Source organism: Berghia stephanieae, chromosome 4 (assembly GCF_034508935.2).
Source record: "Berghia stephanieae isolate SIO BIC M18660-M18661 chromosome 4, UCSD_Bste_1.3, whole genome shotgun sequence".
Lineage (NCBI taxonomy): Eukaryota > Metazoa > Mollusca > Gastropoda > Nudibranchia > Aeolidiidae > Berghia > Berghia stephanieae.
In genome coordinates, this window is record NC_088363.1 from 82,891,237 (window position 1) to 82,904,962 (window position 13,726).

Consider the following 13,726-nt stretch of genomic DNA (forward strand, 5'->3'; position numbering starts at 1 on the left):
CTGGTTTGAGTTCGAGAAGTGTTCGTTCTTGTGTGAATTTGTCGTGTATGTTCGTTTCTTGTAACAGTAAGAAGTCTGGTCTTTGTTTCCTTATTAGATTTTTAATGTCTTGTATTTTCTGTCTCATGCCTCTGATGTTGAGTGTTATGATTGTCAATGGTGGGGGGTCATCCTCTTTGTAGGGTGTTTTTATTTTGTATGGTTTGTTTTTAGTGTATGATTTTGCTTGTTCTCTAGAGGTGGTGTGTTTGTTGTATCTAGAGTTGCGTTTGTATGTAGGTATATATGTGTGGACTGTAGGCTGCATGTCTGGGTTTAGTGTGTGTATTGTTTTGTTTAAGTATTGGGGTGTGTGTCTCCCATGTGTCGTGGTGGTCTGGGTAGTGACCTTTCCCTCTCGATGTTTTGGATGGGTGGAGTCTTCCTCTTGAGGGAAGAGCTTCTTTGGTGAGGTGTGTATGCATGTGTTTGTGTAGATATTGGGTAGTGTGTTCTGTGATTTTTTCGTGCTCTTGGGCAAGCCCCAGGTGGTGATCGTGTGAGTGAAGTGTATGCTTTGAAGGGCGATGGTGTGGTTGTATTTATTGGGGGAGAGTTTTCGGGTTTGTTATTGGGGTAGGGGGGTGTGGATGGGGGTGGGGGTGATGTTGCCCTTTCTAAAGGGATTATTACTGGTGTTGGTGTGGTGTGTTGGTGTAGATTTGTCATGGATGATGTTCGTTTTGGTGTGTATGGGGAGTTGTGTGGTTCCTGTTCTAGTTGTTTCATTGGTGCAGTTTTTGTTGTGTTGGTATCTTTTGGAGTGTTGTCTTGAGGGTTTGCGTTTGGTGTCTGTGGTTTAGTGGTGTAGCTTGTGAGTAGTGGTGTATTTGGTGTGTTGTTTTTTGTGTGTTGGAGTGTTGTGTTGTGTGTTTCTTTCCCTTTTTTACTACCTGGTTCCAAGGTTCTTGGGATTGGGATGGTGCGTCCGGCAGGGGGTTGCCGGAAGGCGTGACAGAACCAGTAGGTGAAGATGGAAAAGGAGGAGGGATAGTGGGATTTCGTGCTGAATTCACTCCTGGTGCATACCGTGCTCTAGTAGGGCACAAGTAGAAAGGGTTGCCCCACATTGTAGCATGTGGAGCATGCCGGCACACGCCCAGGAATGTGCACTTTTACGTGGTGGAAGGCGCCACCTACCTCAAATTTTAGATAGTGGGGTATTTCTACCCCATCTATCTTCTCCAGACGGAACGTATACGAGTCCAGCTCGTCCCGTCTGGGTTTGCCGACAACGATGGTGCCGGGCTTGGCGAAGGGGGCGAGGGCCCTGGTGAGGCCGCCTTCCTTGACGGAGGGAGCCACCCATTTCAATACCCCGACACCAGGGATTTGTTAACATCCCTGATGTGGAGGTTTATTTTTGGGGTTGGGTGGGGGTGCACTACGCCGTGTAGTTTTTCCACCTCTGACTCCCTTCCTTCCTTGAAGGTGACGTAATATTTGCGGGCGTCCATGAACCGGTAGACTCCCACAATATCGTCTAAACTGACCCCCATGTTATTGAGGGCCAGCTTGATCTTAAGATGGTTGGCCTGATTTGTTTCAGGTCCTTTTAAGAAGACCTCAACCGTATTTGGCGGATGAGGCCCATTGAACTTAAGATCCTCTGCGGATAATTTCACCACAACTACGTTGGGGTGAACCGCCATGGAGGCCCGGAAAGAGAAAGAGAAGGAGAGAGAAGAAAGTGTAAATGCAAAATCGTAGGGGGATATCCCCCAGTTGTGGTAATATTTATTTAAAAAAAAAAAAAAAAAAAAAAAAAAAAAAAAAAAGGGGGGGGGGGGGGGGGGGGGGGGGGCTAGAGGGTTGTTGGGTATGAACTCGCTTGCTTAGTAAGTGGTAGTGCAAGTGGAGTTGGACAAATGTTTGAAGGGAAAGAATGAAAAAAAAAAAAAAAAAATAAAAAAACAAAAAAAAAAAAAAAAAAGGGGGGGGGGGGGGTTAGGTTGGGGTCGAAGGAAGTTAAGAGGAAATAAGGTGCTCCATTACAAAGGGGTTACGGGTGTAGGGAGGGGATATGGGGAATAAACACTGGTGTTTCTTGGGAGGTCTTCCGTATACTTACACCATCCAGTTGTTTTAGAGGGTTGTTGGGTATGAACTCGCTTGCTTAGTAAGTGGTAGTGCAAGTGGAGTTGGACAAATGTTTGAAGGGAAAGAAAGAAAAAAAAAAAAAAAAAAAAAAAAAAAAAAGGGGGGGGGGGGGGTTAGGTTGGGGTCGAAGGAAGTTAAGAGGAAATAAGGTGCTCCATTACAAAGGGGTTACGGGTGTAGGGAGGGGATATGGGGAATAAACACTGGTGTTTCTTGGGAGGTCTTCCGTATCCTTACACCATCCAGTTGTTTTAGAGGGTTGTTGGGTATGAACTCGCTTGCTTAGTAAGTGGTAGTGCAAGTGGAGTTGGACAAATGTTTGAAGGGAAAGAAAGAAAAAAAAAATAAAAAAAAAATAAAAAAAAAAGGGGGGGGGGGTTAGGTTGGGGTCGAAGGAAGTTAAGAGGAAATAAGGTGCTCCATTACAAAGGGGTTACGGGTGTAGGGAGGGGATATGGGGAATAAACACTGGTGTTTCTTGGGAGGTCTTCCGTATACTTACACCATCCAGTTGTTTTAAATTTTAGGCACAGATAAGCACATTCTAACTAACTTCACTAACGAAGTTCCCTAACGGCTAAGAAAATAAAAGGGTAAGGAAAAAAGAAAAACAAACAAACCTAAACAATAAAACGAAAAAAAAGGAAAGAACTAAAACTAAAAAGGTCTAAATTAAATCCTAGAAACACTATAACACAATAACACAACGCCACGTCCAGACATTTTCTTGATATTCAGTTAGGTAATACACATATGTGTGATGAGATGTGCTTTGCTCAATTTCACGATGAAGTTCAATCCCACTACTTAAAACGATTTAATTACCAAAAAGAACAGAAAAATACGTGAGAAAATTGGTAAAACTTTATTTCAACAGTTTTTTAAATTTAATTTTCACAATGAATATGCATGCTTGTTCATTCATCTCTATAAATCACACAAAAAAAAAACAACATATTTCCATGTCAATTGGTTGATTTTTGTATTAATTTTTATTTGCAAAGCATCAAAAAAAAAAAAAAAGAGTTATGCTCCTTGGGCCGGTAATCAACCTTATTGTTCTAGTGTAAACATTGGTAATTTAAAAATAATATAAAATTTAGACCAAAATCTATTGCATCGACAAATCGAAATCAAAATCTTGAAAAATAGCGACAATTAACAAAAAATATAGACGTTAGTGGTTCTCATTTTTTTGGGACTATAATGGTAATTTGTGAGTGTTATATTCATGTAAATTATGTAGGCATGGTCAAATTGTCATGATGATGTATACTGTCATCATTGTTGTCTATATCGTATTGATGTAAAGCGCCAGGAGCCCCATAGTTTAGGATAACGTGCACTCTAGAAGAGTCTATTATTATTATTATTATTATTATTATTATTATTATTATTATTATGACTGGTATTGTTTTGTAGATTTGATAGCAAGAACCTGGGATATTGAACTAAAATCTATAATATTTCCAATTGGTCCATCTCATAGTATCAAACGTAAAGCTACAAATGATTGAGTATCCCGTAATACAAGAGAATCAACATCCTTTAATAACCCGAATCAACAGGAATAGTTGTAGCTGTGGTGAGGTCTTTGAAATTCATATCCACGAAGTCAACAGATTGTTTATCTTCATCGTTAGATCCATTATCGCTGCAGGCCGAGGTCGTGACAGGCAAAGATTCCTCTGTCATATTCCCCAATGTGACGTGTACTTGGTTCACACGGGGCAAGTTGTCTGACCCGTTGATAAATGCATCGACGTCATCCAGAGATCTTCTTCCTTTCCCCTCTTTATGGTGGTAGTGATATAGGTCGGTTGAGCTGCCCGATATCGAAATTGAAGACACATCTTTAAGTGGATGAGGGTGGAACTTATCACCGCTGACTATCAATTCGGTAGATCGAATCAGACTGCTCTTGATTTTTAGATTAGAGTTTGAGCTGGCGCTTCCAGTGGCATTTTTTCTGACGGACATTCTAGACCCCGCATCAGATGTTCTACGACTGTTGTCCGGCGTGAAGAGTTTTTTCTTCGGATCTGAGATTTTTATCGACAATACTTTACTGGTACTATTTCTACCCAATCCTAATTCAGATTTATCTTTTGACTTGTGAAAGTTGGATCCGCGACAAATTCTATCTCGTTTGTAGAGCAGTCTCTTATCTCGGTCTTTGTTTGGTTGTAAAGAGCGGTTATGTGTCAAAAACGGAGTGTTATTGATGGTGTTGGATGGGTTGAATTGAGCTCCAGTAAAGTCTGGCTGGGATACGGACAGACTTCCCGTAGATTCCATCCCCTCAATATATCGTAGGTCTGTGGCGTTCTGCTCATTGACAACTATGGATTTGTCCATGACGTATACTTGTCTAGACGAGTTAACAAGACGGTACGATGGTCGGGATGAAGCAGAGCTGGATAAGAATCCCCTTGCATTACTACCCCTTGACTGTGGCAAGGGTGCTGATCGGAGCATGCTTCTAGAAGGTGGTTGTCTCGGAATAATATCACTGTTAAAGGTATGGTTGTTGTCGCTGTCCATGTAGTCAGCTGAGCCGTCATTGTTTTTCACTCTTTGTATGCGCATCGGCTCAAAGTAAACATTTCCTTTGTAACCACGCCAAGCCTGAAGTTGTTGTTTTTTTTTTTTAAGAAAAGAAAATCGGATATATGGAAATAAAATTAACAAATAGAAGTAATGATGATGATGATGATGATCATCATGCTGCTGCTGCTGATAATAATAATAATAATAATAATAATAATAATAATAATAATAATAATAATAATAATAATAATAAAATAATAATAAACAAACAATAATAAAACAATAAAACAACAACAACAAAATAAAATAACAAATAATAATAATAAAATAATAATAAAATAAAAAATAATAATAATAAAAAAATACAAAAAATAAAAAAAATAATAATAAAAAGCAACAATAACTTAATCATCCAAAAAATGGAAAATCTACAGACGCGCATAATATAATAAGAAATAGAAAATGATGATGATCAGATGATGATGATTGATGATGTTGATGATGATGATGATGATGATGATGGATGTGTGGTGAGTGATGAGTGATGAGATGTGATGATAACAATAATAAGAAAAATAACAACAATGTCAAACAATAATATAATGTTGATGATGATGATGATGATGATGATGATGATGATGATGATGATGATGATGATGATGACGACGACTATCACATTACCTTAAGAGGGGCTAGAGGCTGAGGTTTCTTCTGGTAAACATAAAAGTACTGTGGTATGTTGACGCCAAAAGGAGGCTCTCTGCTGGAGAAAAGTCCATTCTCCTCACCTCTGGCGGAGGTACATCTATTGGACATTAGAGTCATAGCACGGTGAAAGACCTCATCTCTGGATTCTCTGGATGATAACGTGGGAAATACAAGAAAATAATAATATAAATGAACATTATGGCGTACTTTCGAATGACTAAATAAATAAATTCAGAAATAGATTCACCCCCAAGGGGAAATTTGTCTTTAGGATCTATTCCTAGAGACGACTGGAATAACCCAGGCGTCAGCCGCAATGAAGCGCCGCAAAGTGAGCTAGGGCGAAGTGACTTGCTCAAGGCCACACAACGAGGCAGGTAGTCGAACTCGGTGCGTTTTGGGTACGAAGTAAAGACTGTACCGCTGAGCCACACTGCCTCTAACGGCACTTGCAACTTTTACTTTACGTTAAAATACGTTTGGCGTAAAAGGAATTGCCCTTGAATGGTGTACATCATTTTTACAGGATCGATGGCAACTGTCGTGGTGAATGGTGTTCAGTCAGAGCAAGTATTACTAAACTTTGGAGTGCCACAAGGCTCTGTTCTTGGCCCTGTCCACTTTACTGTATATATGTAGCCCCTTTCTAGTGTGATGTCCAGATTCAATCTGAGTTATCATTTTTATGCAGATGATACGCAAATGTATGATTCACTACCCCTAAGAAATTTACAATTCTTAATACAACGAATTTCGAGCTGTTTTAAAGAGATTAAATCTTGGATGTTCCAAAACAAGATAAACTTAAATGATAGTAAAACTGAGACCTTAATATGTGGAAGGCCGAGTATCCTTAAACAGACAAGTAAATCACCTATTACTCTCAGGAATAGTACAATATAATTTTCAAATAAAGCAAAAAACCTTGGCGTCATCATTTATAAAGATCTTTCCATTACAAGCCACGTGAATAACACCATAAACCTATGTCTACATAGAAATGAAAAAAAAAATAAGCAAAATTCGTCATTTAATTATAATTCCCTTGTTTTATCCAAATTGGACTATTGTAACTCCCTCTGAGCGAATTTAGCTAAAGACAAAATAGTAAACTTCTGGTTGCTCAAAATAACGCAGCCAGACTCATTGTACGCAATAACCAAAAATACCCGTCAGCAATTCTCCTTTTCCGTGAGTTGCACTGCTGACCCCGCGGTTTTTTGCAAAAAATATTTCAAATTTTGCAAAGAAAATGATGAATTTTGCAAACAATTTGCAAAAATTTTGCAGATTTATAAATATGTTGTATCACACCTAACAACATGCAACCCATGTAATAAAATATCTCCGCGGAATTACGCAATTTCAAACTCAAAAAATATACAATATTATGGGACAAAAAATGGCAAATTTTGCCAGAAATTATGCTGATTTGGAAATAGGCACAAAGTTGGGAAAACAACATTACACTGTCATCTGCATTTTTTGCGGCCGCAAATATCAGGGCGATCCGCAAATTTTTGCAAATTTCCCAAAATTGACAAATCGTGGCAAATTTTGGGAAAATTGGCAAATCGCGTGGCAAATTTTGGGAAAGAAAAGAAGCGAAAACAAAATAACGAAAAAAAAAAAGTGTGAAACTTGAGAAATGTTGCAGCTTTGCCTGGGCCCAAACCAAGGGAAGCTACTCTCTACGGATAATGATCCTTTAAAATCTTTGTAACAAAGCAATTGTGTAAATAAATAAATGTAGCCTCCTTAAATGTAATAAATTGTCTTTTATATATTTTTCTGTATCGCGTGTTAATTTTTTACTGAAACGCTTAGTTCTCCTCGGCAAATTTTTTGGCAAATTTTGGTCTTTTTGGCAAATTTCGTGGCAAATTTTGGGGGGGGGGGGGGGGGTTTGGCAAATTTTGGCAAATTTTAGGTCCCAATTTGGCAAAAAATGCAGATGACAGATTACAATAAAAAAATCTTTATCATTGGCTTCCTGTGGAAAAAAGAGTTGTCTACAAATCCTTGAGCACGAACAGTCCATACTAGTATATTAAAGACCTTCTAAACATATATGTATGTTCCCAATAGAAACCAAGCAATGACAAATCAATCCTTGTCAAACCTAAGACCTTGTGTAAAATAGGTGAACAATCTTTTCAATTTCCCCATTTTTGGAACTCTCTCCCATCACACGTGAGATGATATGATTCATTGACAACTTTCAAATCTCGCTTAAAGTTTTATCTTTTTACGTCATAAGTTGCAATACTAGATATCTACGTCTTATCATATTTTGTTATTGTTAAATTGAATTCGTATCACTTTTCCATCAACACTTGTCTTACCGTAATATGTTTTATTTTATACCACTGTAAAGCACTTAAAGCCTGTGACAACGGGTTAAAGCGCTAAATAAATGCCATTTATTATTATTATTATTTCCGTACTAAAGGAAAGAGAAGGGTAGACACCTCAAAGGACGTTTAGAAGCTTTTTGAAGCTTTGGGGTCTAATGGTGAGGCTATGTGGTCTTGTGGTATGACACTCGGTTTCTGATCGGAAGATCCTGGGTTCGAGCCTCAGAAGCTTTTGGAGGTTTTGGGGTCTAGAGTTGCGGCTATGTGGTCTTGTGATATGACACCCGCTTTCTGATCGGAAGGTCCTGGGTTGGATCCTCGCTTGGAAAAGGCTATCTACTCACATTTTCTCACCGTACACGGGTTTAAAAAGAGTACCTGGCCGTTAACAGCATTGTATCTTTCGGAAAAAAACGGTAATATCGCATAACAGGCGTCATTCTCGTTCTACATGTTACGTGTTGCTGTTGGTTTAGGACCCTTTGTAAAGCGCTTTGAACATGTTTAATGGATATTGCACTCAATAAAAGCTCAAGTTCTTTTTTTGTGTGTGGATCAAACTCGACTTGTTACCTGTAAATGCAAGGTTCAAATCTCGCTTTGGGCTGCGCAAATTTGAATCCTTGTTAAAGGCTCTTTATTCATATTGTATCACCATACTCAGGTGTAAAATGGACCCTAGAAGTAGAAGACAACAGCGTTGTCTCTGTCGAAAAAAAAGTAAAATAGCGCATTTCAGGTGTAATATTTGGGCTCTCATTCCCACGTATATTGTTGACTTGGGACCCTTAGCAAAGCGGTTTGATCACATTTGGTGGATATTATTTTCAGGCAGGTTGTGAGTTCAGTGCCTTCTAGGCATTCCATGTCACTACATTTCACACCGAATTTTGAGTAGGCTTAATTTGACACTTTTCATTTTTTCTTAAAAATCGCCATTTTTTTAAATGGACCACCATTTATAATGAGAAGAAATAATTTTTGTTCAGATAATGGATGTCTCATTTAAACTTTTAGAGCACATTAGTAAATAGCATGGGACCTGTTCGTGTCTCGCGATTTACCTTTTTTCACATCCATTATTATCAGAAGACTTAATTTTCTCTGGTTTTGTTATTATGTGGCACGTCGTCTCAAATCAGTTTTTTGTACAGGTGAAGTGAATGCTAAAAATTAAATCTATGATCAAAAAGATGGAAATATCCTTTCTTTGGTTTGATCACGTGCTATTTCGAAGCGTTGAGGGGTGCGTTTCATATATAGTATGGAAAACAACAAAAAAGTAAATCAAACCATGAAATAAAAACTCAAACATCAGTAATTAATAACAACAAATACAACGGCAGCTACAGTAGCAGCAACAACATAAAAACAGAAATGAAATAAAAGCCAACGATGAAATGACTTTATATTATAAATATGGGCTTATATACAGTATTAACTAATGCTAGGCTAACGAGGACAAATTCTGCCGTGATATGAGAAAAAGACGCATAACGGGAAAACCTACTTTTTCAGGAAACGCAAAAAAACTGTTTTACTTAATAACATTGTAACTATTGGCTCGAATCTAAAAGAATTAATAGATAATTAGAGATAATTTTTTTTGTTATTTTATTCATGGAACTTGAAAACCAAAATATTTGTATCAACTGTGTAATTCACCAAAAGACCTTTTGCCAAATCCATGATTGAAAATTGATTGACACATGTCTTTGACAGATAGACGCAAAAATATTATACGTCCATCGCACTTTCGGATGTGTATCCAGTGTGTGACAAACGGACGCATATTGTTTTTGCGTCTATTTGTCATAGACATGGGCTAATTTAGCGGTAATGTGCATATTGATATACAGTGTCATGTGAGGACGCATATCGCCCAATGTTAAGTTATAATAAGCAAAAACATCATAATCACAGGTCCCTAGAATAATCAGAAGAAACCAACCAAAAACATATAGGATATCAGGCTGAACATGCTTTATTGTTTCAGAACAATCGCACCAGTCATGTAAATTTTCATAATATTTTCATTTGCCGTGATTTGATTAGCATTATTTGTATAACTAGTACTAACTCTCTTTCTCTCCCTCTTTCGTTATAGTTCACTAACATGGAGTTTGCTTTTGTAATCATTGCTAATATTATCACATACATATCATATTCCATCTCTTCTCTTTAGATAATGAATTGAATCATTACTTTGATGTTAAAATTGCATGCTCGTACACATTGTTTGGAAGAGCAACGTTTCCAACTAGTCAGTGAATGATGAAGGGACATTCACTTGTAGGATTTGCAAAGATTTTTACTCGTGGAGCTGGTTGGTAGGTCTATCCAGTACTTTCGTCTATTGGGGGGGGGGGGGGGGGGACGTCAAACCACAAGTTGTTTCACGATCTCATCCTACTTGTAAATCCTACACCCTGGGTGTTTTGTACGAAACTTTGGCGTACAAACAAATCCGCGTGTTTCAGAATGTCACATTCGTTGAAGTTATTTTGAAGAAGAGTGTCTTTGGTGACCCTCGCCTGAATTCAGCACAAACAACCTTAGCAAGGTGGTAGGGACGATTGTCAGCTTTGCTCAACAGATAACTACTGACTCCAGAATCCCAGTTGGCAAACCTCAACGGCATTGTCTGGCAGTCTGCTTCTACGACACATTGTTCAAATTCATTGAGATCAAAGATTTTGCCGTCTTTCTGCCTCGGAACTCTTTGGATTCCGGCATGGGTGGAGTCAGCTGCCATAAAAGTATGACCAGGCTCGAAATAGTTGATTGTGATGTGGTTGCTTTTGTAGTAGTCTAATCATTTACAAGATGAAGTAACATAGTATAAAGGGTACAATTTATATTTTGGGCGCTACAGTTATCCAGTGAGAGTGTCACAGATTCGGCATCACGCTTATATATTAGGTAAGAAGCTGATGCAAGGTCTTCATCTTTTCGTCCTAAAATTGATTCATTCCATATCACGGCAATGTCCTTTTCACTTTTTTTGAAGCCCACTGGTGCAAATGTCTCATTGAATAAGACCAATCTTCTTGTGAAAATGATTCTGTTAAACTGATTCATTCTCGGCAGCAAAATTACTTTTTGCAGATCAGCGGCAAACACTGGCGTTTTCGTTCTTATCTGCATTCCATTGATACCTCTTTCTAGCATTTCTGTATCGTGTCCGATGGATGATTTTTTCGGCACACGGTTCACACCTTTCTTCACAGTTACATAGTTGTTTGTGCAACAAGAAGGACTTACATTTTTCACATTCTTCCTGACCAAGTACAGCTCGTGAGATGTTAAGGTCTTTAAATGCAGAATAGTAGAGTTTCTTTGATATGGCTTTTCCAGTGACTGCGCAAAAGTTTTCGTGCATATTGATGATCAGATCAGATGGTAAATATCTCCTGAAAAGCGCGTGTTCACGTCTATAATGAAAAATGCTTGCTTTATATTTCTCTATGTGTTCATGGATAATGCTGTGGTCAATCTTGTGCCAGGGACTATGATGTCCACGATTGTCAACAAGGGGTACTTCTATGACATTGTTTTCGTTAACACCGACATCCTTGAAAGCGCTCCTTATCAGTTTGCCACTATTAGCTTTGAATCCGAGAGTAGTAAGGAAGAACTTTTTGCACACGGGATGGAAGACTCCATCTTCCTGTTTCATTGTATATTTGCATGTACATGACTAGGCACTTTTCTCCTTGGAAAGAATGCCTTCGCCCTGATCTCTGCATTCTGTTTTACTTACCCAAGTCCGTACACATTTGCGCTGGTCCTTCCAATCCTCTCCCCAAAACATCTGTTAAGCTCCCGTCGCTGGTACTCCAAGAATCTGTCACGGCATATTTTGGAGCAGGTAGGCGAACATCCTTCCAAGACCGAATGCTTTTCTCTCATTCGCAAAGGCTTGTGTATTTCCTCGTCTGCTTTTTGTATCGGCGTCTTGTGCTTTCTCTTTTTTGAGTGAGTAGACACTGTCTCTATTTCTAGATATGGTGTATTTATTGTTTCACTCTGCTATCATGGTCTCTATAATCGATGACACACCTGGAACATGCTCTCCTTCAAATATTTCTCCTAAACCGGCAAAGGATGCCGGCGTAGCCGTTTCGGACAAATACTCTTCCTCTTAAGCAAATGGAACTTTAGGGTCAGTAGTTTCGGCGATATATTTAGAAGCAAGTTCCAAATACATTTCAAATTCTGAGTCACTATCTAAACTTTGTTTCTCAATGGTAAATTCAACACAAAATCCATATCGTTTGCATCTGCTTCTTTTATCTCAACAGCCATTTTACGTGCTTCTACTGCAGATTTTCATATCAGTGATCCGTGTTGAGGTAAACCTATCTAGCTCGTCTCCTCCGTTTTTCTTGTTGTCCGTGGTTTCTTTAAATCTTTTCCTCTCTGCTTTTATGACACTCATACATCATGTAATTCCTCCTGATAGAGGTTTCACTGTTGATCTGAGCTAGCTGTTTCAATGGAATGTCAATATCTGAATCACAGGAGTCTGATTGTCATGATTTATTTAATCTGGGTTGGCTGAGGTGGAGGTACCGGTGGTTCTTTTAGGGGTTCGATCATATCTGATGAAAGAGATATAAATATGGATATTCAAAAATTGAACGGGAGTGGACTTATTCATTAAAATAATCTTTATCATAAAGTAACGTTGTTATGATATGATATTGAGTTACAGTTGCTTGCCTTTCCCAAAAAAATATTGAAACAGGTTATTGAGGGCTAATTGGATGCATAGCTACTTATTGTCTCAGTCGTTAAGGTTTTCACTTTGATTCAGAAGGTACCGAGTCCGACACAGTCCTAGGTTGGTTTTCAGGCCCGATTGTTTTTTTAAAATATTTTTCCCACTGTCCTGATCCCAAGCAAGGGGGGTGCGCAGTTTGGTCAAATTTCAATGGAAAGGTGGGAGTGCGCACTTTAGTAGAAAGCCGGGGGAGATGGGGGGGGGGGGGGGTGTTCATTTTCACCAAAGAAGGGGGTTTGACCGAATAATTCAACCACAGCAAATTACAGGGACAGTATTTTGTCTATTTAAGAATGAATTTTAAGTTTAATAAGATCAAAAGCAGGGAGGGGAGGTTCGCGAAAATTCCGAAAATTAATGGATGGGGGGGGGGGGGGGTGGGCGTCTATTTGATACACTAGAATACTACTACTACTACTACTACTACTACTTACTACTACTACTACTACTACTACTACTACTACTCCTCCTCCTCCTACTACTACTACTACTACTACTACTACTACTACTACTACTACTACTACTATTACTCCTCCTCCTCCTACTACTACTACTACTACTACTATTACTACGACTACTACTGATACTACTACTACTACTACTACTATTACTACGACTACTACTGATACTACTACTACTACTACTACTACTACTACTACTACTACTACTACTACTACTACTACTACTACTACTACTACTACTACTACTAATACTACTACTACTACTACTACTACTAATGTACATACAAATGCTTTAACTGCTACTACTAATACGACTACTACTTATTCTACAACTTATACTTTCATAGTGATATAACGATGATGACTATAATAATAACATTAATATTAATAATTGTCATCATAATGATAATCATAAATATAGTACATGTAATAACAATAACAGTAGTTCTATTAGCATGTAAATCAACATTTGTCTAAGTTAAATATCGCAAACACAGATAAACCGTCAATAGCAAATAATTATTAAACATCCTCACTAATATATGACAAGTAATTATATGATTATATACATAAAATCTTTCATCACTTGAATAGGAAAAGGATAAAACTCACCCAAGGAAATGAAGAATTCACACCAAAACAACAAGTTACTCGTACGTCTTTGATGATTGACTATTTGATGAAAATTGGAGAACAATGATATGTTCTTTCCACCGTCACCAGTC

General features: G+C 38.2%; 1 protein-coding gene across 5 annotated transcripts in view; it reads right to left on the reverse strand.

Annotated features, from left to right (window-relative positions):
- Positions 1–3,538: 3,538 nt before the first annotated feature.
- LOC144971392 (uncharacterized) overlaps positions 3,539–13,726 on the reverse strand; it is a 53,864-nt gene continuing 43,676 nt past the window's right edge. For all 5 annotated transcript variants that reach the window (XM_078912217.1, XM_078912218.1, XM_078912220.1 and 2 more), the window contains exons 3-4: positions 5,371–5,545; positions 3,539–4,767 (exon numbers count right to left, since the gene is read on the reverse strand). In XM_078912217.1, coding sequence (XP_078768343.1) covers positions 3,688–4,767; positions 5,371–5,545 — 1,255 coding nt within the window. In that variant the 3' untranslated portion in view covers positions 3,539–3,687. The remainder of the gene's footprint in view (positions 4,768–5,370; positions 5,546–13,726) is intronic.